The 25,730-nt window shown below is 38.8% G+C and overlaps 2 protein-coding genes across 2 annotated transcripts; both read left to right on the forward strand.

Annotated features, from left to right (window-relative positions):
• The first annotated feature begins 1,745 nt into the window (after positions 1-1,745).
• Positions 1,746-25,650, forward strand: LOC148729673 (ribosome quality control complex subunit NEMF-like). The gene is made up of 21 exons (XM_088763542.1): positions 1,746-1,865; positions 18,054-18,214; positions 18,745-18,841; positions 18,963-19,024; positions 19,234-19,297; positions 19,377-19,465; positions 19,766-19,869; positions 20,217-20,581; positions 20,778-20,941; positions 21,041-21,128; positions 21,513-21,550; positions 21,840-21,936; positions 22,136-22,210; positions 22,671-22,748; positions 23,180-23,606; positions 23,704-23,741; positions 24,093-24,131; positions 24,508-24,614; positions 24,900-24,943; positions 25,198-25,277; positions 25,479-25,650. Exons 1-21 carry the CDS (start codon positions 1,761-1,763, stop codon positions 25,554-25,556), a joined length of 2,400 nt encoding a protein of 799 aa, XP_088619668.1. The 5' UTR covers positions 1,746-1,760; the 3' UTR covers positions 25,557-25,650.
• On the forward strand, positions 11,229-14,213 carry LOC148729674 (beta-4C adrenergic receptor-like). The gene has a single exon (XM_088763543.1). The coding sequence runs from the start codon at positions 13,002-13,004 to the stop codon at positions 13,890-13,892; it is 891 nt and encodes a 296-aa protein (XP_088619669.1). The 5' UTR covers positions 11,229-13,001; the 3' UTR covers positions 13,893-14,213.
• Positions 25,651-25,730: the final 80 nt, after the last annotated feature.

The following is a 25,730-nucleotide window of genomic DNA, read 5'->3' on the forward strand; positions in this document are numbered from 1 at the left end:
GTCATTGAGAAGTCATTGACAGTAAGCCTAACTTGTCAGAAGAGGTCCAATCATCCACGGCATACAAGCTCGTCTGAACGAGTCAGGGATTAGTCTAGTGAGATCATGGTCAAGGTTCAACTCTCGACCCATTCGTCTGGTATCTCTAATGCTGTTCTTAACTTGTTCTTTTCCTACACAGCCATTATGTTGAACATTTTGGCAATCCATGCGATGAGGAAGTCGTGGGCATTGCAAAAGATTTTGAAAACATTGATGCTGAATCTTGCCGTTTCTGATCTGTGCGTTGGCCTATGCGCGCAGCCTATTTATGTCGTACACCTCCTGGTTATTTGCCGCACTGAAGAACCAACTGCTCTCAAGAATGTCGTTTCCTTTTTGTCTTGTGCCTTTTGGTATGCATCATTTTTGAGTATTATGGCCCTGGGTGCCGAGAGATTTGTGGCCATTCATCTTCACCTCAGATATCAGGAACTTATGACACACAAACGTGTTGTTGTTTTGGCGACAATAGTATGGGCGGTTAGTGCATTGCTTTCATTAATCACTTCTCTCTGGCCGTCAATTGGCAAAAAGATCGTGGCTGTATTTTTTGGTTTTTGTTTTATTTGTAGTTTCATTTTTTATCGTAAAATTTATTCTACTGTGCGGCGACACACAAACCAAATTCAAGTCCTTCAGGTCCACGATGGGGAAATGGCGGTAAACGTTGCAAAGATTAAGAGGTCGGGTTTGTGCACCTGCTATGTGTATGTTTTGTTTTTGTTGTGTTACTTGCCTTATTGCAGTGGACTTGTTGCAGATATATTTATCCTTAAACCAAATATTGCGTATGCTAATATTCTTCGGTATACTCTTACACTGGTGTTTGTTAATTCATCATTAAACCCTGTTGTTTACTGCTTCGTAATGAGGGACATTCGACAATCTATACTTTCCATTTTGCGAAATTTGTTTATTCGTCAAAACTGAACTGATAAAGCTGTAGGCAAGATGGCTGTAAACCATGAAAGAGCATTCTGAAACATTTTTACTTTTCCATTTTTGTCATTAGAAGCAAAAGTTTTCATAATTGAGAGGTTGAAGGAACTTTGAACTTTTTCCTTCACCAGGGTTTTTGTGTCAATATTAATGTAAAAGTATATTCTAGCTGGGTTTTTGAGGTTAATTGAGTTAACTTTATGCAAAATGGAACGAATATTTGTTTTTTATTCAATGTGCTGGGTTTTTTTTTTATATATTCTGGAAAGAGAAATGGAGATAATCTTTTTCCACTACGAACAAAAGCTACTTGAGGAACTTTTTCTCGCTCGCTTGAAGACTAATCGTGTATCTATATTTTCGTTTAGTCTGAGGCCAAAGCCACGAAGAAGAGATAGTGGATAAAATGTACGAAGTTACCGTATTTTTCAATTTTTTTGTTTTTCTTTTATGAAGGTAAACTGAGACAAATGGAAGCCATAAGGATATGTAAATTTTGTTTGATCTTTTGTAATAGGCCAGATATACTTTTCGGAGTAGAAAGATTAATGATGCGCAGAAGTTTTCCGAGAAAGATGCTGACTCAGTTTTTTAGAATGATTATTATTAAAACTGGACTAGTGAAAGAAGATGAACTATTACACTGTTTGTTACTGTCATGGCTACTACACCGTTATCTCTAAAAGAGTTATAGGTCTTCGCAGGATGTTCAGTATGAATGATACTCAGAATAATAAAAGCACTTATAAAACTTGTATGAAACCGTATCGTAAACATTCATGAAAAAGCTCGGGCGAAAGAGCGTTCCATATATTCCGCCTTTGTCGTTAGCAGCTTTCCCGTCCGGAGATACGAGATGTAGGAAGCCTTCATCTGCGGAAGACGTAAGCCATTTTTTACATTTTTCTTGGAGCGAACCTTTCAATACCAAGTGTGTTGTATTTGATATGCGTAAAGGCGGTTAGATTCGATTCACGGCCATAAACCCGCTTGACAGAAACACAACAGTCAAAATTCATCTGAAAACAAGTAGGACAGCTGACAACTGTTTAAGCATGTGTTTTTAGTCTGATTTGAATGAAAAGCGGTCAGGCAACCATGACGCCCGAGAGAGATTACTACTTGCCCTGCTGACAAGATGGTTTACTGATTAAATACATTCAATGAATCGGTTCACTGACAAAAGCGAACGTTTCCACATTTCCCACTCAGAGATGGAGCTCGAATATTCCTCTTACGGATCTGGTGATTAACATAAAGCTCTAAAAGTTTTGACCGCCATCTTTTTTAATAAGCTTAATGGAAATTGTAGAAACGTTTATTTTCGTGAGTTTACCTATTTGCTTTTACTACACAACCTCGTTTTGTATGAGTATGGAAAAAAGAAACTTATCGACATTGATGTAACCCTAAAGAGAAGAGGACTTTCGTTAAGCACAGAAGAACAGCTGTCTCTAAAATTGACTGTTTTTAATTGAGGTCCAGTCTTGAATTTTAATTCAACTCCTTGTGTTGGCAGAAAGAGAAATTTTCTTCTTGGGGCAAAACAATCTTTAAAGTCGAGTTTCCGAGCGAAGCAAACGGAGACAGCCCGAATGCATTTAAGCGAATCCTCTGGGTCGAGAATAAAACATAGGACCGTAAAGCGTGCAAGGGGTATACGGTTTTGATCGGTACATCAATAGGAAGACAACTCCAAGTCACTTGCCATCAGAATAAAAGTAACATAAATGTAACTTTAAATAGCTTTTATTAAATCTAACAAACTCACTGTAGCACAGAAAGAAAAAACAAAAACCTCTAAAAACGCAGTTTATAGCTTTCTAAACTTTCCATCGATATAAAAAACCTTTTTACATTACAGAAGAGAGTACAAAAGTTATTTTGTGTATGCTGCCCCTTTTGTCCCAAGTTTCAGTAGTGCAAGTGGGTAAATTTTACACCTGTCCCATGTATGGTACTTTTCTTCTTATTATTCAAATTCATATTAAAATTCCTTTTTAAGGTTAACAGAACAGAAAAATCGCACATAAACAACGTTTGACGATGATCGTACGTGCTTTAGAATATCCTCTTCTACTACAAAACGTGACAAATGTCAACGGTTTGCGCTCATTGATAATTATTTATTGATGGGAAGTTTCCAGAGAGCATTTTAATGAGTTCTATATCTCCGTGATCGTTCGAACTCACCTGAACGAGTTAGAAACTAGTAAAATGGAAAACACTGGCAACCTGCTTTATTGGTCCTGTGTGGTTAACTCTGCGTTGAACTCGTTCATATCTTACACAGCCATTATGATAAACATTTTAACAATCCACGCAATGAGAAAAACGTCCGAATTGCCAAAGACTTTGAAAACATTGCTGCTGAGTCTTGCTGTGTCTGATCTTGGTCTTGGATTGGTGCAGCCTCTCCATGTTGTTACGATGGTCTCGTGTACCCCTGAGAAAGCACCTCTCGAAGACACGCAGAATGCACTTTCAAAAATCTTCCAGTTTTTGTATCGTTCCTTTTTATTTGCTTCGTTTCTGGGTGTTTCGGCTCTGATTGCCGACAGATTTTTAGCCGTTCACCTTCATCTTAGATATCGGGAACTAGTGACTTACAAGCGTGTTGTTGCTGTTGTTATAACATTATGGATTCTTAGTGCTTTGCTACCATTAATGGATTTCCTCCCGCTCGAAATTGTCAAAACAGTTATAGAGGCTGTTACTGGTGTTTGTTGTTTTATTTGCACTACAATTGTTTGTTGTAAAACTCATTTCGCAGTGCGGCGCCACACAAAACATATTCAAGCCCTTCAAACTTTACAAAACAATGAAATGGCGGTGAACTTTGCGAAGACAAGGAAATCGGCTTTGTATACATTCTACGTGTTTTTGTTTTGTTATTTGCCTCAATATTGTGCGTTTATTTTAAGTTTTTTTTCATTAATGGACCAAATAGTATGTTTGAAATTTTTTTTATGTGCACCACAACCCTGGGGCATCTTAATTCATCGTTGAACCCTCTAATTTACTGCTGGAACATGAGACACATTCGAAAGTCTATCCTTTGCATATTAAGAAATGTTTTTACTTGTCAAACCTGAACTGCTACAGCTCTAGCTAAGGATATTGTCAACTTTAAATGTTTTCTGCAAAATCTTTGTTTGTTTATTGTTTCTTTACACACGAAGATTTTTATATCGATAAAAAGATGAGGAAGGTATAGACTGCCTGGGCTTTTCGAGGTTCTTGAGTTACATCGAGTTTTTCACATTTAGTAAAAGCTTAGGCGGCCCAAGCTCTCTGAGAACCACACAAGGAACACAATTTGCATATCGATTTATAAGGATTTGTATGGGATTTTCTACAAGATAGCCATAGAGATAGTTAAAAGTGAAAATATTAAATAAAAATGGCTTACCTTATTCCATACGTGTGTTGCTTGCTCCTGGTGTCGTTATTTAACCGATTACACTTGATTTCTCTTCTTAAGAAAACCAGGATTAAAAAAACCCGATTAAATCAAGTGAAATCGGTAAAGTAATGACAGCATCAGCAAGCAATACAGGTATGGAAGAAGGTAAGCCATTTTTATTTAATATTTTCACTTTTAACTATCTCTATGGCTATCTTGTAGAAAATCCCATACAAATCCTTTTAAATCGATATGCAAATTGTGTTCCTTGTGTGGTTCTCAAAGAGAGCTTGGGCTGCCTGTGGTAAAAGTTATGTTTTAGTCCAGACCCGGTAAACTCTGCAAAACGCATTTGCTCTTCGTAGTCACTTTTAGAGACAGCTGATCTTCCGAGCTTTATTAAAATGCATTTGTTTAAGTCCTTTCTCCTCAGTTTGGGTTAAATTAGTGTAAAGCAGGGTTTTTTATATATCCATAGAAAACGAGGCTGTGTAGTAAAGGTAACTCGGTCCACTGATGAAATCAAACGTTAACAAATTTCTACTGAGAAATCGAGCTGGAATATCCTTCTCATTGAACTGGTAATTGGCATACAGGTATACAAGTCTTTGACCGCTATTGTCTGTTGAAAAGCAAAATATATGTATGCAATCTTCGGGTTAAAGGACGAAGCTCTGATGAGTTTGCCAGAGTAAGGTTATTTTGAGTCGAAGTCGAAGTCTTAATGAAAATTTTGTTACTTTTCAAGTAAGGGGGGAAACCGGAAGATGACATAAGTCTACGCATCTTTATTCATCGCTCGCGAAAAGAGATAAAACATTTGAAGAAGTTTAACAACTCACTCGAGATGGCAGATGGCAACGGTTTCTTCTCGCTGGTTTTATTGATAGGAACCCGTCGAAAGCATTTTGATAAACAGGTTTAACTTAAGACGCAAGAGTTCTAGTTCTCTAGGGTACAAAGTCATCTTTACGAGTAATAAATAAGCTAAGCTCTTTGAATATCGGAAACACTGAAAACCCGCTCTACTCATCCTGTAACGTTAATGCTGCATTGAACTTGTTCGATTCTTTCACAGCCATTATGATGAACATTTTAACGGTTTATTGACGAAAGTGGTCATTTCCACATTTTGCAGTAAGAAATAGAGGTCGAATATCCTAGTCACTCATCTGGTCTTTGGCAGACAATTAGATTCGGTCCAAATCGAACTTTAAATAAAAATGTCCGGTAATTTTCGTGTAGAGATAGATGTAATTGACATTAATTTGGTACGCTGTGTATGTTGCCCCTCCAGTCCTAAGCTCCCGTAGTACAAGTAAAAAAAATACACTTTTGCTGTTAACGGTACATCGTTGAAACGTCTTCTTATTGTAAAAAAAAAAAAAAAAAAAAAAAAAACATTGTTGCAATCCCTTTCTAAAACTGACAGCCGCGAAAGAAGAACGGAAATGAAACAGAGGTGAACAACCATAGACGATGAACGTTCGTGCATTTGAATATCCTCTTTTACTAAAAAACGTGGCAGATGGCAATGGTTTCCACTTGATAATTCTTCTGTATGGGCGGGAGCCTGTCATAAAGCATTCTAATAAAAGGGTTTAGCAAAAATTGTAAGAGTTCTTTTTCTCCGTGACTCGTAACAAGCCAGAGACTGAACTCTGAAAATGGAAGAAGGTGAAAACGCGTTCTATTCGCCCTGTATCGTGAATTCTGTTTTGAACTCGTTCACATCTTACAAAGCTATCATGTGAAACATTTTAACAATCTATGCGATGAGGAAAACGTCTGAATTACCTAAGACGTTGAAAACATTGCTGCTGAGTCTGGCTGGGTCTGATCTTGGTGTTGGACCGGTGCAGCCTCTGTATATCGTATTGATGGTCTCTTGCGAACCAGGACCACAATTTTCCTTTGGAGCACCAAAGGCACTTTCAAAGATCACCGATTTCTTTTTCAATTTTTTTCCTCTTGTTCATCAATTTTGGGTGTTACGGTATGGGCAGCCGTCACCACCAAAAATACTAGGATGTCAAATAGATCAGTAAATACAAAGATGATTTAAGAATCAGCTGCAGGATGGCATAGCTAATAAAGGAATGGCATGGCCAAATTATAGAAAGGTTAGCCAAATAATAAACGGTCTAGTTGCCCATGTCAAGTTGGAACATGAAATTGTGAAATGGACCAGCTAAATTGCGAATAGCCTAGCACTCATTTGCAATACAGTACACAAGCGGTGTAGCGTTGCGTCAAATGACTCAGGGTAATATCGAGTAGCACAGCGTACGCACAAACGGTGTAGCGTTGCGTGAAATGGCTCAGCGTAATGTCGAATGGTACAGCGTACATACAAACAGTGTAGCATTGCGTCAAAAGGCTCAGCGTAATGTGGAATGGTACAGCGTACACACAAATGGTGTAGCGTTGCGTGAAATGGCTCAGCGTTATGTCGAATGGTATAGCGTACATACAAACAGTGTAGCTTTTGCGTGAAAAGGCTCAGCGTAATGTGGAATGGTACAGCGCACACACAAATGGTGTAGCGTTGCGTGAAATGGCTCAGCGTTATGTCGAATGGTATAGCATACATACAAACAGCGTAGCGTTGCGTGAAATGGCTCAGCGTAATGTCAAATGGTACAGCGTACATACAAATGGTGTAGCGTTGCGTGAAATGGCTCAGCGTAATGTAGAATGGTACAGCGTACATACAAACAGTGTAGCGTTGCGTGAAATGGCTCAGCGTAATGTCGAATGGTACAGGGTACACACAAATGGTGTAGGGTTACGTCGAATAACTTTGCAGAACATCAGACACTCTAGCTGAACATTGAATTGCTTAGCATTACATGAAATATTCCGATGTTGTGGCCAATCGTCGATCTTGCTTGTGGCGTGACATGGAGACTATCTCGCCGAAACCATCAAAAATACAAGCCGAAAATGGAAAAGCGATCTGCTGGGGGGGCATGACGTCATCGAATGTTAAGACTGGCGCGAAACCATCACATAGTGTAGTCGCTGTGTTTAAGAGTCTTTACTTTGCCTTGCCGTAAAGCAGAGGCAATTCGGTAAGTTCTTTGTTTTTCCCTGCCGATATTGCAATTATTCCTTGTCGCTCATGGGAGCGTTAATTAAAATAGCAACGAGACTGGATTCTACCACGGTTTGCCGGCCTCAATGTTTACAGAATTAAGTAGTGTTATGATGTGCATTAAATGTCGATTGCCGAGCTCTGTTTTTCTTTTCTGACTCGCGCTTACTTTTCACTGAGAGTTTAAATGCAAAGGCTCTTTGAACATTGCAAGAGTACGTGAGAAATTGGATTTTGTGTGTCTTGGACGCCATGGTAAGAAAACTGATATCCCAGCTTGATCTGCTCTGAAATTTTTCAGTAAAACATGTAGTGTTTGCCAATGCAACCTTTTTTCCGAGTCAAATGGTTTTGAGCACATACATACCTTCCTTGATGAGGTTGGTCTGCCTTAAAATTAGTAAGAAAACGCTCAGTCATAAAAGAGGGTGGTAAAGGGAAGGGGGAGAACGGTCCTTTCACAATTCACGAAAAATAAAATCGGCTTAATAACGGCTGCTGAAAATATCTGAGATATACTTAAGGTTACTTCCCACCTTGGCAGGTGTCCTTCGGGAAAAAATTCGTACGCGCGCTAGTTTCACTAAAATCCGAGCAAACTTTCTGTCAGGAGAAAGCTTAATAAATGTAGATTACCACAAAAATATAATTTAAGAGACTTTTCTTTGAAGGAAGTGTCAAGAGCCGGTAAGGCGTGAAACGACCGAATGTTCGTCTATTGAATTCATCGGATATCGGATGCTGCAGCACGAGCAAAATGGCTGCACAGTCTCATTCACAAGGCATCAATCAACAAAAGTGTGTCAAGCTTTTTCGATGTTCTGATTGGTTGCGTAGATATCGGCATCTAAAGTTGGAGTTGCTAAAAACTGATATGCAAGTCGTGTTGCGTAAATGTACCCCAGGGGACAAATTTTTTCAAATATCAGAATTTCCCGACACACTCTTTGGAACGACAACGAATAAACGCAACATCGGCAGGGAAAGCAAAAGAGGAGAAAGTTACCAAATTACCTCTGCTTTACGGCAAGGCGAAGTGAAAACTCTTCAACATAGCGACTACACCTTCACATTCGATGACGCCATGCCCCCCAGCAGATCGCTGTTCCATTTGCAGTTTGTATTTTTGGTGGTTTCGGCGAGATAGCCTTCACGTCACGCCACAAGCAAGATCGACGATTGGCCACAACATCGGAATATTTTTTATGTAATGCTAAGCAATTCAATGTTCAGCTAGAGTGTCTGATGTTCTGCAAAGCTATTCGACGCAACGCTACGGCATTTGTGTGTACGCTGTACCATTCGACATTAAGCTAAGCCATTTCACGCAACGCTACACTGTTTGTATGTACGCTGTACCATTCTACATTACGCTGAGCCATTTCACGCAACGCTACACCATTTGTATGTACGCTGTACCATTTGACATTACGCTGAGCCATTTCACGCAACGCTACACTGTTTGTATGTATGTATACCATTCGACATAACGCTGAGTCATTTCACGCAACGCTACGCCATTTGTGTGTACGCTGTACCATTCCACATTACGCTGAGCCTTTTCACGCAAAGCTACACTGTATGTACGCTGTACCATTCGACATTACGCTAACCCATCAGTTTCACGCAACGCTACACCGTTTGTGCGTACGCTGTGCTACTCGATATTACCCTCAGTCATTTGACGCAACGCTACACCGTTTGTGTACTGTATTACAAATGAGTGCTAGACTATACGCAATTTAGCTGGTCCATTTCACAATTTCATGTTCCAAGTCGACACGGGCAACTAGACCGTTTATCATTTGGCTAAACTATTTATGTTTAGAGTGTTCTTTTTCATGAAGGAAACCTAGACTGTCTATAATTTGGCCATGCAATTCCTTTATTACTGATCTATTTGACATCCTTGTATTTTTTGTGGTGACGGCAGCCCATGTTACAGCTCTGAGTGCAGACAGATTTTCAGCCGTTCATCTTCATCTCAGACATCGGGAACTTGTGACTCACAAGCATATTGTTGCTGCGGTTTCAACAGAATAGATGCTTACATACGTTGCTTTCATTAACGGGGTTCATCCCGATCAAAATTGCTGGAATTATTATAATAGCTGTTACATGTGGCTGTATTTTTATTTACACTGCAGTTTTTTTATTGTAGAATTTGTTTCGCTGTACGGCGCCACGCGAACCGTATTTAAGCCCTTCAAGTCCATCAGGTCTCTCATTATGGTGAAATGGTAGTTAACTTTGTGAAGATAAAGAAATCAGGCCTATGTACATTCTACATGTACCTCGTGTTTTTATTTTGTTATTTACCTTGGCACTGTGCGTTTGTTGTAAGATCTTTTATCCATGAAGCAAATACTACGTTTTGGAATTTTCGTCAGTACACTAAAAACCCTGGTGTATCTAAATTCATCATTAAACCATTCTGTTTACAGCTGGGGTATGAGACACAATGGACAAAGTATCATTTGCATACTGCGAAGAGCGTGGTGTTTTTTCAGTGAACTGCTCTTGTTTTGTCTTTAACTTATGTCATCGGCCAGTCGTCCTCGTTACGCGAAAATTACGCGCAATTGCGCAGAAACGTCGATTTTAACTACAAAAACCTTAATCTTGTTTCGTTGTCCATGTTTCATCCACCAACCCGAGGATCGCATACATATTTCTTGCTTTCAACAAACGATAGTGGTCAAAGACTTATCTACTTAGTAATATGTCTATTAGCAGATGGATTTCAGTGAACATTACATTATACTTAGTGTAGGCTGTCTTTAAGTTCCATTAAGGTGAATGGAAAATTTTCACACTTATGTTATTTAAAGTACTTAGCTAATTCCCTTTGAAACGTCCTCTTATCGTGCACATCCCTTGCTATGGTTGATAGCCGAGAAAGGAGAACGGAAAACACGGACATGAAGAACTTTTGACGATGATCGTTCGTGCTTTCAAATATACTGTTTCACTGTAAAACTTGACAGATGGTGACGGTTTCCATTTATTAATTCTTGTTTATTGACAGGAACTTACCAGAAAGCATTAGCATTTGTGCCGTTCATCTTCATCTCAGATATCAGGAACTTGTGACTCCCAAGCGTATTGTTGCTGTGGTTATAACAGTATTTCGATTTCGGCTGTTGTTTTAATTGCACTATAATTTTTTATCATAGGATTTATTTCGCTGTGCGGCGCCACCCAAGCTTAATTCAAGCCCTTCAGGTCCATCAAGTTTCACAAAAGAATGAAATGGCGGTGAACTGTACTGAAATGTACTGCTGAAAAATGAGACACATTTGGCAATCCATCATTTGCATGCTGCGAAATGTGATCATTCGTCAGAACTGAACTGTCAAAACTTAAGATGATATTATTGTAGACTTTAAACGTGCTTTCTGCCAAATGTTTATTTGTACTTTGTTTTTTATGTCCAAAGTTTTTCATAGAAATGAAGAGTAGAGGAGCTTATAAACTGTCTGCGTGTTTTCGAGGTTCTTGTTTCTCTCTCTGTTACGGAGAGTTTTCTAGATGAAATTAAAGCTGTGAAAAATAGACTTTACATTTATTTTACTTTCATTCTGTTGGAAGTAGACACATTCAGTTCTTCCCTTCTTATTTGTTTTGCCCTAGAAGAATTTTTTTTTTGAAAACAAAAGGTTTTGGATTAAAATTCAACACCGGACCTCGGTAGAAACAGTCAATTTTAGAGACAGCTGATTTTCTGTACTTAATTAAAATGCATTATCTTACGTCCCTTTTTTGTTGTGCTAGATTATTGTAGATGAGGTTTTTTCCCATTTTTATAGATCTCTAGAAGATGAACATTGGTGTTTCTCAATGTCCGCTTCAACAGCGAAAAGTTACTGTTAAAGTTTTTTTGGTTTCGATATTGGGTTTGTCTCGTGTAATTGTCTAAACGTAGGTCTTGTCGCTTTTAACAGAGTAAACAAATTAAAGTTTTTGTCGATGGAACTTGAGCATTCGCGCCAAAGAGGAGTTATTATGTTTAATATGTTGTTCTCTTAATAGCTTCGTTTCAGTTATTCGCTACAGCTGTCATTCTAGACTGCCATAACACGCGGAATTTTCGAATGTAAAGAGGTGTTATATTTTTCTTTTCCAAAGTTCCGCTTACTGAAAGTGACACGCCGCCGCCTCCTAAGTACCACCTCTATCTTTCTGACGAAAGCGAACATTTTACCAATTCTAAGTCTAAAGGTCGGCACACACGAGGGGACTAGTCCCTGCGACTAGTCCGTGCGACTAATCCCTGCGACTAGTCCCAGCGACCAGTTTCATGCAACTAGTCCCTTCGTGTGAACTACACATTACTGTGGTCGCAGGGACCAAATTTAGTCCCTGCGACTGGTCGCACGAATTCAAACTGGTTTGAATTCCTGCGACCAGTCGCAGGGACTTGTCGCATGAAACATATGTTGGTCCCTTCGTGTGAACTGTTTGTGCGACCAGTCCCTGCGACTAAACGGTAAATAAGCCAATCATGGGTCAGTATGATCCGTGACTTCCGGTATTTGTAAACATTGCAGTTTCTATGAATTTTCCCTGAATTCTAGATTTCTACAACTGAGGAATAAAAAACTATTTCTAGTTTTGTAAACATATACAGATGTCTTGGAGCCGTTTTGATGGAATTTTTACCCTATTTGACTCTGTCTGTTAAAAATAAAATTAAAAAAAAAACAAAAACGGAACACGTAAAAGCATGAATAATCCGACTGAATAAGTGTAGTTCATTTGTGTTGATGTTTAATAGTGCTACAATGAAAAGTTACCAAATTTTCATTGTTTTCGTGTAACGCCCCAGACTAAGGAATATCTGTTGCCTCTTAATTTCCCCATGTTCTTGTGCAATTGAGTGCCTTCGTGTGGACGCCTTAAGGGACTAGTCCCTGCTATCGCTCCCCTCGTGTAAATCCTTCAAAGACTTGTCGCCGGGACTTGTCGCACGGACTAGTCGCAGGGACATGACCCCTCGTGTGTGCCGACCTTAGCTTTTACCAAGTCTGATGACAAATTTTTTCTCGGATATGAGATCGATTTCTCTGATTACTGATATGTGAATTGACACATAATTTATATACTTTCGATGTGTGTTAAATGGGAAAACGTGAAATGAATTGGCGAACATTGTTTCGGCGGCTTAAACATCGACCATATGGGCCACAAATACATAACAGGAAAGTAGCTATTTATCAGTACAGTGAATAACGTCGGAAGAACAGAGATAAAAAAAAGCACTTCAGCATGGGCACGCGTGTCTTTCGATTTCCTCGTTGGCACCGGACAAAGCTGTCAAATGCATCAACTTATTTATAAGTCTCTGGTTTCCAACTATTTATTAATCCTGGCTTTTGCCAGAGTTTATCATGAGGCTTTTCGAAGTAACTCTCCAATTTATTCACGATGAAGCATGTTTGTCTCATGAAATCCATTTCTTCTGAGCGTATTTCGTGAACTTGCTGACAAACCAGCCTCCTGACTACCCGATATAGAATGGGGAATAGCGAAAGCCCGTATTACTCGTCTTGTGTCACTAATTCCGTGTTGAACTCCTTCTCTTGCTACACATCCATTATGATGAACATTTTGACGATCCATGCGATGAGGAAAACGTCAGGATTGCCAAAGACTTTGAAAACATTCCTACTCAGTCTCGCTGTTTCTGATCTTGGTGTTGGTTTGCTGGTGAAACCTGTTTATGTTGCAAGGCTGATTACTTGCGCTACTAGTGGAAACTATATCTACCACGAGCTAAATATATTTACCTACATCACTGACTTTTTTTCGAGTTTATTCTTGTGTGCGTCACTTTTCGGTGTTACTGCTATGAGCACAGACAGATTTCTGGCCATTCACCTTCATCTCAGATATCAAGAACTTGTGACTCACAAGCGTGTTGTTGCTGCGGTGTTGATGATATGGACGTTTAGTTTCTTGTTTTCATTGCTGTTAGTGCTGGATTATTTCTGGCTCAAATACGCTGGAAGAATCGTACTCACTGTTACTTTTGGCTGTTGTATTATTTGTACAACAATCATTTATTTTAAAATATATTTAGTGGTGAGGCGCCACAGAAACGTAATCCAAGTGTTGCAACTAACACACGGGGGTGGAACGACAATGAACGCGGCCAGGTTGAGGAGGTCGGCTAGCAGTACCTTCTACATATTCCTCGTGTTTTTGTTGTGTTATTTACCCTGGTACTGTGTTTATATTTGGGGTTTTTCTTCCATTAAACAAATCACCAGATTTCGTAGAAGTGTTATTTATACGTTAACGCTTTTGTTTTTCAATTCGTCTCTAAACCCTGTGGTATACTGCTGGAAAATGAGACACATTCGGCAATCTATCATTTGCATTCTTCGAAATATATTTCGTCGTTAAAACTGAAGAAACTTTTAAGGTAGCTATATAACAACCGAGCACTTCGGCGGCAATCTTCAAGTATTATGAATAGTTCGCAACGAAAGTAAACGAATGTGTTTTGCACAGTAGAGAAACTGTAAGTCATTGTAGTTTGCTTACAGGTCATATGTAAATGTAGACCTATATTTGTATTCAATTTGTCAGCTTAGACAGCTTAAGTTAATTGAAGTTTTGACATGCAGATGTAATGTTTTTCTACCTCTTTTTCGTCGGAAGCAAAGGGTAATTTTCTTGTTATATGTATTGGTTTTAAAACAGAATTACGAATACTACATTAGAGACTCCTAGTCGCTTATGTTACAGGAACCGGAGTTAAGCGTCGGCCTGATGGGCCACGTGGCTCATAAACAGAGTATGAATGCTATATACTCAGATCTACCAGCTTTGTTCATTAAAACATAAATTACCGTAATGATGTCTTTGGCAGGCTTGAATATAAAAGTAAAAACTTCTTATGATAATCAACAAAACTGAATCGTATGGACTTTAAACCTAAACATTAGATTGAAACCACTGAGACAAGCGCTACCGTCAAAACAACAAAAACAAAAGCAATAACCAAGAGGAATTTCGCAACGAGTGAAACGTCCAAAATAAGCCTACGCCGAGTGAGGGAAAGATGGAATGTCGAGGAAAAGGTACATTTTACTTTAGATGTTCTCTCACATTTAGAACTTTAAGCCTCTCCTCAAAGAGCCAAAAACAACTCCCTCACCTTCTGCCCTTCATACTCAGATATGTAAATTTGTTTTGTGTTGTATTTAAAAGCCTTTTGATGTTTAAAGCTGTCTCTTGAAGCGAGGTTTTTTAAGAGGGCTAGGGTTTCAGGGCTTTCTCAGTAGAGGATCTCCTCGCGGAATTGATTATACGCCGAAGTATCCTTTTATCGACATTAAAAATCGTGATCCTCTAAAGAATTTTCTGGTTTTAAGAAATTTATCGGGTAATCCGAAAATATTCGAGAGCTCAAAATAAAAACCTGTTTCACCTAACGGTGGTCTCTTTTGTTCTCCTCCGCACCAATGTTTCGGTCATGTTTGTTTGTTTGTTTTGTTTTGTTTTTTTTAATCGATTCGCCTTTTCGGTCGTTTCGTTTCAGTGGTTTCGCCACTAAATTTTCTCCGATTCTTATTGGTTTAAATTGATCACGTGACGCGATAGTGTTCATCCGTGGAGAGATACTATCAGCCCATAGTGGACTCTATTGTTTAATTAGATTTGCAGTGATGGAGCCGATCAGATTGTAGCGTTTGTGTTGGTGCGCTGGTCAGTAGCTGAAGTTAGATGTTGCGTCAGCCCTAGAGTTATATGCTCTGACGAACTGTTAACGCCAGATGTTCCATTTTTTTGGTCGCAGTTTATTTACCTTTATCAACAATGAACATTTAATAATCGTGGCCTCTCGTCTCGCTCTACAGTTTATCATCGTTACTTCAGTTTCAACTGACATTTGTACAACACGGAGATATTGAATAATCAAAGTACGTGGGGTTTTTTCATTTCTTCTGAAAAATTAGAATTTTGAGATGATTAACACAATTTCATGATGGAATATAATACGAATTTTTTTTATTGGCTTTTTTTTTTTTTTTTTAATCCAGTGACGCATGGTGTTCCTAATACCATTTTTTTTTAATGCTTATGTACAGAAGGGAGGACTAACACAGGTTTTAATTCTAAATTGTTGAAATGACGGCGATGGCACATTTTGTTGTTGTCATTACGAATGATGCGTTTTCCGACCTCTTATGTCAAGATTAATTAATTATCACTTTCACCCAATGACAATAATTTTAACGTCGGGATCTCATCTTTTTGTGTATTTTTGTGTGGAAACGTGGGGGCGGGAGTGCATTTTCCGGCTTTTCGTTACTCAAAGGAAATATTTGCAAAGTAGCGATGATCTTTGCCTGTTGACGACGTTCATTGTCTTTTTTATTGGATCCCTGACGAACTTTTAGGGAGGACAGCGCTTGCGAGTAACACCGGTGTCATTAAACGGAAATGGAAACGTAAAACCGTTGACCAACCAAATATTTACACGGAATAAGAAGATGAAGCCATTTTTTTTCTAAACTTAAGAGTAAGGGCTGAGTATTTTCTTCTAGTTGCCGACCAGCAAACTAAAATGAAAGCTCGTAATATCCCAGTTCTGAATTTGGACAAAAAAAATTGCTATCTCGACGTCGTATTTATTTATTTATATATTTATTCGTTTGTTCTTACCAACTTAAACAATTGGTAACTTCGTCAAAAGCGAAATTCAATAGGTAATAAAGATGAGATTACGTTTTGATCTTTTTTACGTTGCATTCATTAGTCCATGACAGTTACCCGCAGTTTGTTTACTTTTTCTGATAAAATAGACTTGATAAAGTGGTTCATGCAATTCAAGAGTTAGAGTCTCCTTGAAGATCGGAGTCTATGAAGCGCACAGTCTCACTGCTTTTAGCAGCAGAACGCCCGACCTCAACTAAAGTCACAGTTCTACAATGGCAGATACAAAAGGACAGTTTTATTCGTCTCTCATAGTTAACGCTGTATTGAACGTTGTCTCCTCTTTCGCAGCTGTAACGTTGAACCTTTTAACAATCCATGCGATGAGGAAAACTTCGTCCTGATCTTGGTGTTGGCTTGCTGGTGCAGCCGTTTTACGTTGAAGAGCTACTTGCGCTTTTGCTGCAAAACGATCTTGCGTCCAGTGTGCGAAAATCTATGGATTTTATAGTTAGATTGATTTTGTATGTTTCTTTGTTCAGTGTAACTGCTGTAGGTGTAGACAGGTTCCTGGCCGTCCATCTTCATCTGAGATATCAGGAACTTGTAACTCACAAACGAACCGTTGGAGGTGTCTTGCTGATATGGGTGTTCAGTGCATTGCTTTCAGTGATGAGGATCATTTGGGTGCACATGGGAATCGTGGTCGGTTTCATTCTGGGTTTTTGCTTTATTTCTCTGACTGTGGCGAATTGCAGAATTTATTTCGTGGTGGTGCACCTTACAAACCAAATTCGCCCGTTACAAGTACAACAAGTTTCACAAGATGATGAAAAATTAGTAAATGATGTAAAGCAAAGGAAAACTGCAGTTAATACTTCTTACTTCCTCATTTTGTTTTTGTTTTGTTACCTGCCCCACTATTGCAGTTTCGTTGCGTCTGTTTTCATTCGTGGATCAAATGTCACATTAGAGCTATTTCTTATGTACACTTGTTCACTGCTGCATCTCAATTCATCCCTAAATCCTGTTATCTATTGTTGGAAGATGAGACAAGTTCGAAAGGGCATCGCAGAAATTCTGCGAAACATGTTGCTCCGTTGAAACTGAGCCTCTAGTTTATGTCAACTGCATGAAAGCAGCTTTGTCAGAATCCATGTCAGTTATTTAAGAGAGATCTTTCATAATCAAGAGCAAAAATAAACTGTAAAAATTAAAAATTTAATTAAAAGAATAATGAGCAAAATGAAAGACACGATTTTGTAAATTTATTGTGATTAAAGCCATTGTGTAATTTATTGATCCGTTTTGAATTTTTCTCCAAGGCGCCTCTTTCCTTCACAATTAAAGTTTCAGCTTAACCATTGAGTATTAAATAAAAGAAAAGTGTCCTGGCAAGAAAGATCGTGGTTTTCCGGTTGTAAGATTAGCAATGCAACTCAACGCTCGAATTTCTTCTTTTCTCGTTACCGGTATGAAATGTTTGTCAAAGTTTACCTGCCTTTTATCATCTTATCAAGATGTTTCCCCCCCCCCCAAAAAAAAAAATTGTTTCCCAATAAAATCTTTGGCCTAAACTAGGAATGTTGAAGTTGTAATGTGTCACGAAGGACTATATTATCTGTCAGGGTAACCTACAGTTTATATCCGTCCCTACGTTTCAACTGACACCCGAAGATTCCGGAGGAAATGAACTATGGACGTGTTTGTTATTTTGTTTTAAAGTGGGACATCATGTTTTTAAAAGTACAGGCTACATCAAATTACAACCGTATGTGGAAATTACGTCAAAGTACAACTCGTATTTGGAAATGACGTCAGTAGCGACTACATCGCGAGTTAAACATGTTAACCAAAGTGCAAAACTACAACTTTTTAAAGATGATTTCTTATATGTTTTAGGTGGATAAAGCAATCCTGATCGTGAACAGCGCCATCGCAAACCAGATTGATTGGTCTGAAATCAACAACATTGTGAAAGAGGCACAGTCACAAGGAGACCCTGTGGCATGTGCTATTGGTGCACTAAAACTGGAAACTAATCATATCACCATGCACCTCAGGTCTGATATCTTTTTGAAGCATCTTTCAGTAGGCTCCTGACCAAATGTTTAGATCGCTAGCATTTTTGAGTGCCTACGTGGGATTCTTAGACCTGGTTGCTGAAAGTCATCTGATTTCTCTTCCTTTAGTTTGGATCTTTAGGTGTTTGATCCATTAAAATTACTTTTGATTGATTGCTACGCCCTACAGGCTTTTGTGCCATAGACACAGCTTAGCGTCAAGAAGTCACCATTTCAAAACTTTATTATTGCACTGGTTTTAGGTATCCACTGTTCTACCCATCTCTGTATCTCCTTTAAATTGCGTAGGTTACATTTCGTCCTCGTTGTTACCTCCTTTGGCTTTGCACAGGAATGTCTCTCGTTACCTTTATTTCATGAGGACAGCAAAAAAAAAAGGAGACCTTGTCTCGCAGAGGGAACCCCAAAAATCTTGGCGAAGGATTTCTAGAAACTTTTTCTCTTTTCAAAAACCGAGTTTGCTTGCTTTGTGAATATGATTACATACATTTTGCGACATTATTCTGTAGGAATCCGTACGACTCTTCAGAATCAGACCCTGATTCAGATGAAGAAGAAGAAGAAGATGATGAAAGTACAAAAAAGAAAAGGAAGAAAAAAACCAAGGTATGTCTGTGACTGCTGTGCACTGTGCTTTCTCGACACGCAAAATTTTTCTCATAGTTCTGCAACCCCCAGTGCTCCTTCGTGAAGTTAGTTATGGATGTACACTTTCTCCATCTTGCAGGGTTCTAAATTTACTAAAATTGACATCAACTTGGCTTTATCTGCATATGCCAATGCACGAAGGTACGGCAAGTTATGTACTGAGAATATATCTATTTGTTTACGACCATTCCTGGCGCCTCATGTAGAAGGTAAAATGATTTCATTCCTTAACGGATTTTAGTCGCTGTTCTGATATGATGGTGTCTTAAAGACCTTTTTGTCCTGTATGTAATCTCTTTGTGGTATCCCCAGTTTTGCAGTAGAACTTATCCTCACTCTTGTCGTCGCAGCTTTTATGACAAGAAGAAATTTTCCTCCAAAAAGGAACAGAGGACAATTGATGCATCGGAAAAGGTTAGTTACCCAGTGTCGCAGGTTGTTGGTTGCTTAATTTGCAAATCCCCATGATAAATCTAACTGTTATTAACCGCAGGCGTTAAAATCAGCGGAGCGAAAAACGAAGGAAACCTTGAAAGAAGTTGAGACTACAACAAGAATTAAGAAAGCACGGAAAACATATTGGTAAGAATGCAAGCAGCTTTGAAGTAGTTTGTCATAACAGTCAATCAGCGTTTACTTTTCCTTCAACGTTTTACATCAAGAGTTATCCACAATTTAGGCCGGCCATACACACCACCATTCTGATAAGCAGACGAGTTGTAAGAAGCGTGAATTAGATAACTTGAGCCGGAGTGAGCCTTGATGAATGTAGAAGACAGAGAGGGAATAATATGTTGAAGAATGTGTTATTAGTGATGCAGATAGCATGAATATATATCTCCTGGGATGGGAATTAAATGAATATTTCTTTTGTTTTTTTAGGTTTGAGAAGTTTCTTTGGTTTATCAGTTCTGAGAATTACCTGGTAATTGGTGGCCGACACCAACAGCAGAACGAACTTGTGGTCAAAAGACATCTAGAACAAGGTCTGTTGTGGCTCACTTTGCATTCTATTTCTACACTGTTTTAGGAACTTGTCAACTTCCCAAGTTTTTCTTACGAATGTCGCCAGTCACGTGTTTGCCCGCGGTCAAACTTGGTCAAGACAGTTCTCGAGAGTGCACCTGGTGAATGCTTACGTGCTTCTCTGCGCTTCTCAGCGCTTCTCAGCTTGTTTCTCATTTCTCGAGGTTAGCAGTGGTTACATTTTTCAGCTCTTGACTCTGAGGTACAGCAGGAGCTTGTATCCCGTGCTCGGTCACTGGCTATATGTTTTGGGGCCAGTTACATGTTTCTGTGTCATGTATCATTATCACATATCTTTTCTCCTCAGGAGACTACGTTCACGCAGATCTCCATGGTGCAACAAGTGTTGTAGTAAAGAACCCTACGGGTCAGCCCGTCCCGCCAAAGACCCTAAATGAAGCCGGTTGCATGGCGGTGTCCTACAGTGCTGCGTGGGAGGCACGGATTGTGACCTCAGCCTGGTGGGTGCATCATTCGCAGGTGTCCAAGACAGCACCCACAGGAGAGTACCTTACCACAGGAAGCTTCATGATTAGGGGCAAAAAGAACTTCTTGCCGCCATGTTACCTCATGATGGGCTTTGGTTTTTTGTTTAAACTGGATGAAACGTCCATCGAGAATCACTTGAACGAGAGAAAAGTCAGAGCTGTGGAGGATACTGAAATAGTAGAGGTAAGGTCCGAGAGATTTTCAACGGTGCTTGATTTCCCAGCAACCGTGTTTTGTTTGTTTTTTGTTTTGTTTTGATTACTAGCTAATGAGAGCTTTACATTATAACACAGACTGTTTACACAGTAACGTTTGCATTTTTTCCACCCAAATATATCGGGAAACGATCCAATGATATAACACTTTGAACTTGACATAGGATGCTGAAGGAGAGGAAGAGCTGAGCATTCCAAGTGACGAAGGCGAGGCAGAAAATCCACCGAATTCTGCTGTCGAAGGGGCAGCTACTCTAGAAGACGATGATGAAGAAGACAGCTTGTTTCCTGATACAAGCATCGATATACAGCTTACGAAGGAGGGAAAGTAAGTTTTGTTTGTTTTTTTAATAGATTAATTTTCAATGGCAATGTTTAAGTCTATTGTTTAACTCTAAATTTATCGTGCTTTTATCTTCGTTTGTAGAGTACACCTTCAGCGAGTTACAAGCAGAAGCAATAGTCGAAGAGATAGTGAAGAAGGAGAAAGTGTTGATCCTGAGGAAACCAAACAAGTATCTTGAGAATTTGAGATGTCATTCCTCGCCCTTGCATTTCATGAATAGCAAAATGCAAGAAAGCGTAACTTATAGCCGAGTTTCAGTTTGCCAGTTTTCGTGATCTTATCAAGAAACTGCCTATCGTATCAAAAACTTCATCAGGAAATAGATTGGCTTTCCTTTCGATACCTTTATGGCTGGTCCAGAAAACTTGCTTCACTTCCTCAACCAATCAGATGAAAGAAGAAAAAACGCGCGTCACCTGGTCACTCACTTTTTCTAGCGCTTCAGATCAGTGGCCTGAACTTACTCTGGTTTTTGTTACAGTTTTTGTTTTAGTTTTCAAGCACTCGAGCGATCGAAACGTGGCCTAATATTCCTCATTATTTTTCTTTTCAGCCCGCAAACAAGCAGCGTCTATCAGCGAAACAGAGGAGGTAATAATTAGCCATGAATCCTGCGCATGTAAATCTTGACTCTCACTTAATGACACGCTGCAGTGAGCACAAATCTCTATTATGAATAAAGTGCAGCCACTTGGCACTTGTCTTCTGATTTACGCGGCGACTGTTTTATGAAATTAAGGTTATACACTTTTCTTTCAAAAGGGAAGGTGCGATACCAAGCTACTTTGTGCTCAATATTGATCTTACATTGGCATATTTTTTTATTGCGAGACCAAGGTACACCACAGATTTTTAATGATTACAATCGAATTTATCTCAGAGAGAATCGAAAGAAGAAGGTCAGACAAGGTGAAGACGGCTCTTTGCAGGCGAATGAGGAGGAGCAAGAAACAGAGGAAGGAGAAGAATATGACCAGGTACGTTTGCATTCTGTTTTTAATGGTGATGTTGAAAATGAGCCCTTGTAAATCCTCTTCATTAGCCTGTTTTAATTCATGGTAGGGGATTCAACAAAATATCAGAGGATTTATATCTGCTCGACCTCGCATTTCGCTTTGAAAGTATTTTGGGAAACAGCTTCTAATATCTTCTGATCCTTAAAAATATTATCCACAGAAATCTGAACAAAACCATCAGCAAAAACAAAAACAAAAACAGCAACAGCAGCAGCCACCTAAGAGAGGACAAAAGGTTTGACACACTTTTTTCAACCCTGTTAGACTGTTAATATCGGCGAGGAGAAGTGAATATATAGTTGATTATTTATGTCACAGAGAAAGTTTAAGATTCACTTTCTTTGACTGAGCATGATAGTAGATTTAAGTGGTTAGAATGAATTCATTCTAGTTCCGCTCGTTCATTTTAAGCAACAGACATTGAATATGGACCACTCTGTGCAGCGTAATAAATAATGAACATTAAGGATTTTAATAAAAATTCACAGACTTGGAAGCTAACGAATGATTTTCCAGCGTGACCGGCCTGAAATTAGCGACAAAAAATTGGATATTTCAAGTCTACACCCTTTTGTTATCTAAATGAACGGGAGCGATATAAAAACAAATCTAAGGAATTACCCGTGTTAATTAAGGCCTGTCAGAAGGATTTAGTGGCTTTGCTTAAAGCAATTTATACTTTTTTCACTTTTCAGACCAAACTTAGGAAAATAAAAGAGAAATACGGCGAACAGGATGAAGAGGAACGACAAATGAAAATGGAGATTTTAGCGGTAATGATTTTTAGCATGTAAAAAGTATCGAATTTATCCTACCCCTTGCGTAATCTGTAAAGGGTGAAATGAGTCTGGATCGGAACGAGGTTCACTGGCAAGGCTGCACCAAAATGAGGCTTGACTTGCATACCTGCTACAGCTTGTAGTGTTTTCTGTGGCCTCAAGTAACTGCAAGTCTATTACAACTCTCATGGTTAGAATGAGAATTCTTCAAAGGTACTCCCAAATATAACGTCTTGATTCCTGGACAGTTTGGTGATTGCAATGAACAGTGGATGATGGAGAAACATTGCGCGTAAACCGACCCGAGACATTTTGACATGAATTATGGTGAGCTAATGCACCACGGCCGTTTCCCAATACTTCAGATGTATGATAATTTTTTTATTTTTTCCTCTTAAACAATGCTGGTTTTTTTCCTCTTATAGTCTGCTGGGCCTTCGAAAGAAAGCAAAGCTGATAAGAGGAAAAGAGACAAGAAGGCGGGCAAAGGAAGTTGCGCCAACAGGCCAGCCAGCGGTAAACCAGGGAAAAGGGAAACCCAGACAAGCAAAGACCAATACTCAAATCAAAATAATCTGTCTGCAACAGGAGGCGGTAAAAACCAAGATCAGGACAACAGCTTCCAGTCCAGGCAAGATTTGGAAGAAAACAAAGGCAACAAAACAAACTTTACAAATCAAAACTCAAGCGTCTATCAGGATAAAGGCGATAGAGAAGGTAACGATATTGACAGTAAAGAGACAGCGACTGGTTTGATGAACTCTTCTGATAGACAAGCTGGTGAAGCGAGCAGTTTGGAACTAGTCAGTGTAGAAGACAATTCTCTCAAAGAGGGTGCTCCAAAAGATGAAGGTACAACAATCATTTTTTTTTGAATTTTTTTTTTTTATGTAATTAACCGTAAAATACCGAAAGTAATGAAGTGTAAATCAGCTTTTTCTATTTTCAGGTGCGAAATATGGGAATTCTGAGAAAGAAAAAGACATTGTAAGTAGACAGTTCGGCTGTGCTATGTACTTTTCAGTATTTTGTAAATACCTCAAACCTTATCAAACTTTACAGCCTTAGCGAGATTAACAGTCAGAGGTCGTGAACAAAATGCCATGCGCACTTGAAAAGTGACATGACACCCTGTTTGGTGATTATAAATTACACATTTTACGACAATGTAAAGAAGAAACTCATTTATTAATTTGTTTATATTTATATTTGTAGCGTATTTATTGCGTTTCACTCACTTATTTGTTTTCTTTATGTTTTAATAAATCCCAGGCAGTACTTCTTTTCTCGTTACTTCGCGAGTTAATATAAATTGATCTTTTTTTTGCGTTCATTCAGGCTGTATCAGATGACGAAGCAGAAGACGAAGCACCGAAAGTACGCAATGAAATAATTTCAATTGAGATTTTTTTGGAGGTTTTTTTTTTTAAAAAACGATTCTTAAAATTCTAACCATCCCAGCTCATAACTTGGTTTATTCTTTGCCTGTTTCATTTTAGTAATGTGCTGTTATTACTCGATAATGGTTGGTTATAGCATGACGGTTTCACAGCAACTTGCGACAAAAGTCAACTCCGATTTTACTTACAAGCGTGATTTATGATTCACCGTTTCAGAATAACCGCAAAAAATATTTTGATCACAGTCAATCCGAATATTTTGAGTTAAGCAAGATTGTGAGAAACTCAAACTCTGCCGATTGCCGTTGATGTCATGCTTGGGTAACTTTTCGGCGATTTTCGTTGCTTTGCAGGAAGCTGTATCGCTGCTTGATTCTCTTACAGGTTGTCCGCTGTCTGAAGATTTACTGCTGTTTGCAATTCCTGTGTGTGCTCCATACGGTGCGGTACAAAACTACAAGTAAGACAGCGGTTTTTTTTTTTACTATTCTTTTTTTCTTTAAGTTTCTAAGACACCCTAAGCTCAAGTTGTTTGGGTGATAGATCAGCCCTGACCAGAGTCTATCTTTCTGTGTCAGAAGGGCTGTGGAAAAGTTATCTTTTATGGTAAGAAAACATCCTGGTATACTCCTGAATAAAATATGACGATCGAAGAGCCCTCCCTCCCCCCCCCCCCCCTATCTAGTTCTCAGATAAGTGATGTGTGTGTGTTTTATTTGTCTTTTCTTTTCCATTTCTTCGACAGGTTTAAAGTGAAACTTACTCCAGGTACAGCTCGCCGAGGAAAAGGTTAGAGAAACTGTACGGATTTTCTTCCCAAAATATTCTGCTGATGCTCAGTTCTAAATTTTCTATGAATTTTCTCTGAATTTACTTGGCCAACTCGGATTTGAATTTACTCGATGAGGGAGTTCTATTAAATAATTTGTAACTCAAGTTTATAAGAATTTTTAGGCGACAAAATCGAGAATGATACATTTCACCTCGTCCTGTGATTCGTGAAAAACAAATATAAATTTAACAGGTTTTGTTTCCTTCCTTAGCTGCCAAGACGGCGTTGGGCACTTTTCTGTTTTCCAAAGAAGCTTCCCAGCGAGAGAAAGATTTAATTAAAAGTCTCAAGGTAAAAATTTCAAAGCTCGGGATACTTTAGTAGGTAGATGAAGCAGTCAACGATGTTATTGAACTTTAAGTAATTCATCACATTATTTGCACTCTAAGCGTCAATCGCACTTCACAGCTTTTGTGTAAACCATCCCTGACAGTGCTTCTCCTTTTTTTCTTTTTTTTTTAAATTTTCACTAGTTTTCCACTCTATTTCTAGGACAACGATCTTTCGCGTTACATTCCAGGAAAAGTGAAAGTTTCAGCACCAAACCTTCAAAAAAAGAAGAAGAAATGATCTGTAACATTGCAAGAATTACTGTGGAGATTCCTTTTTATCCAAAGAAATAGTGTTAATAAACCGCCACGTGGTTAATCGACTACACGTCAAATACGTTTTTCTTCGTTGATTATGATTATTATTATTGTTAATTATTTTTGTAGTGTCCAAGTCTTTTTCTAATGGTCAGCT

The sequence above is a fragment of the Stylophora pistillata genome, chromosome 6, assembly GCF_964205215.1.
Source record: "Stylophora pistillata chromosome 6, jaStyPist1.2, whole genome shotgun sequence".
Taxonomy (NCBI): Eukaryota; Metazoa; Cnidaria; class Anthozoa; order Scleractinia; family Pocilloporidae; genus Stylophora; species Stylophora pistillata.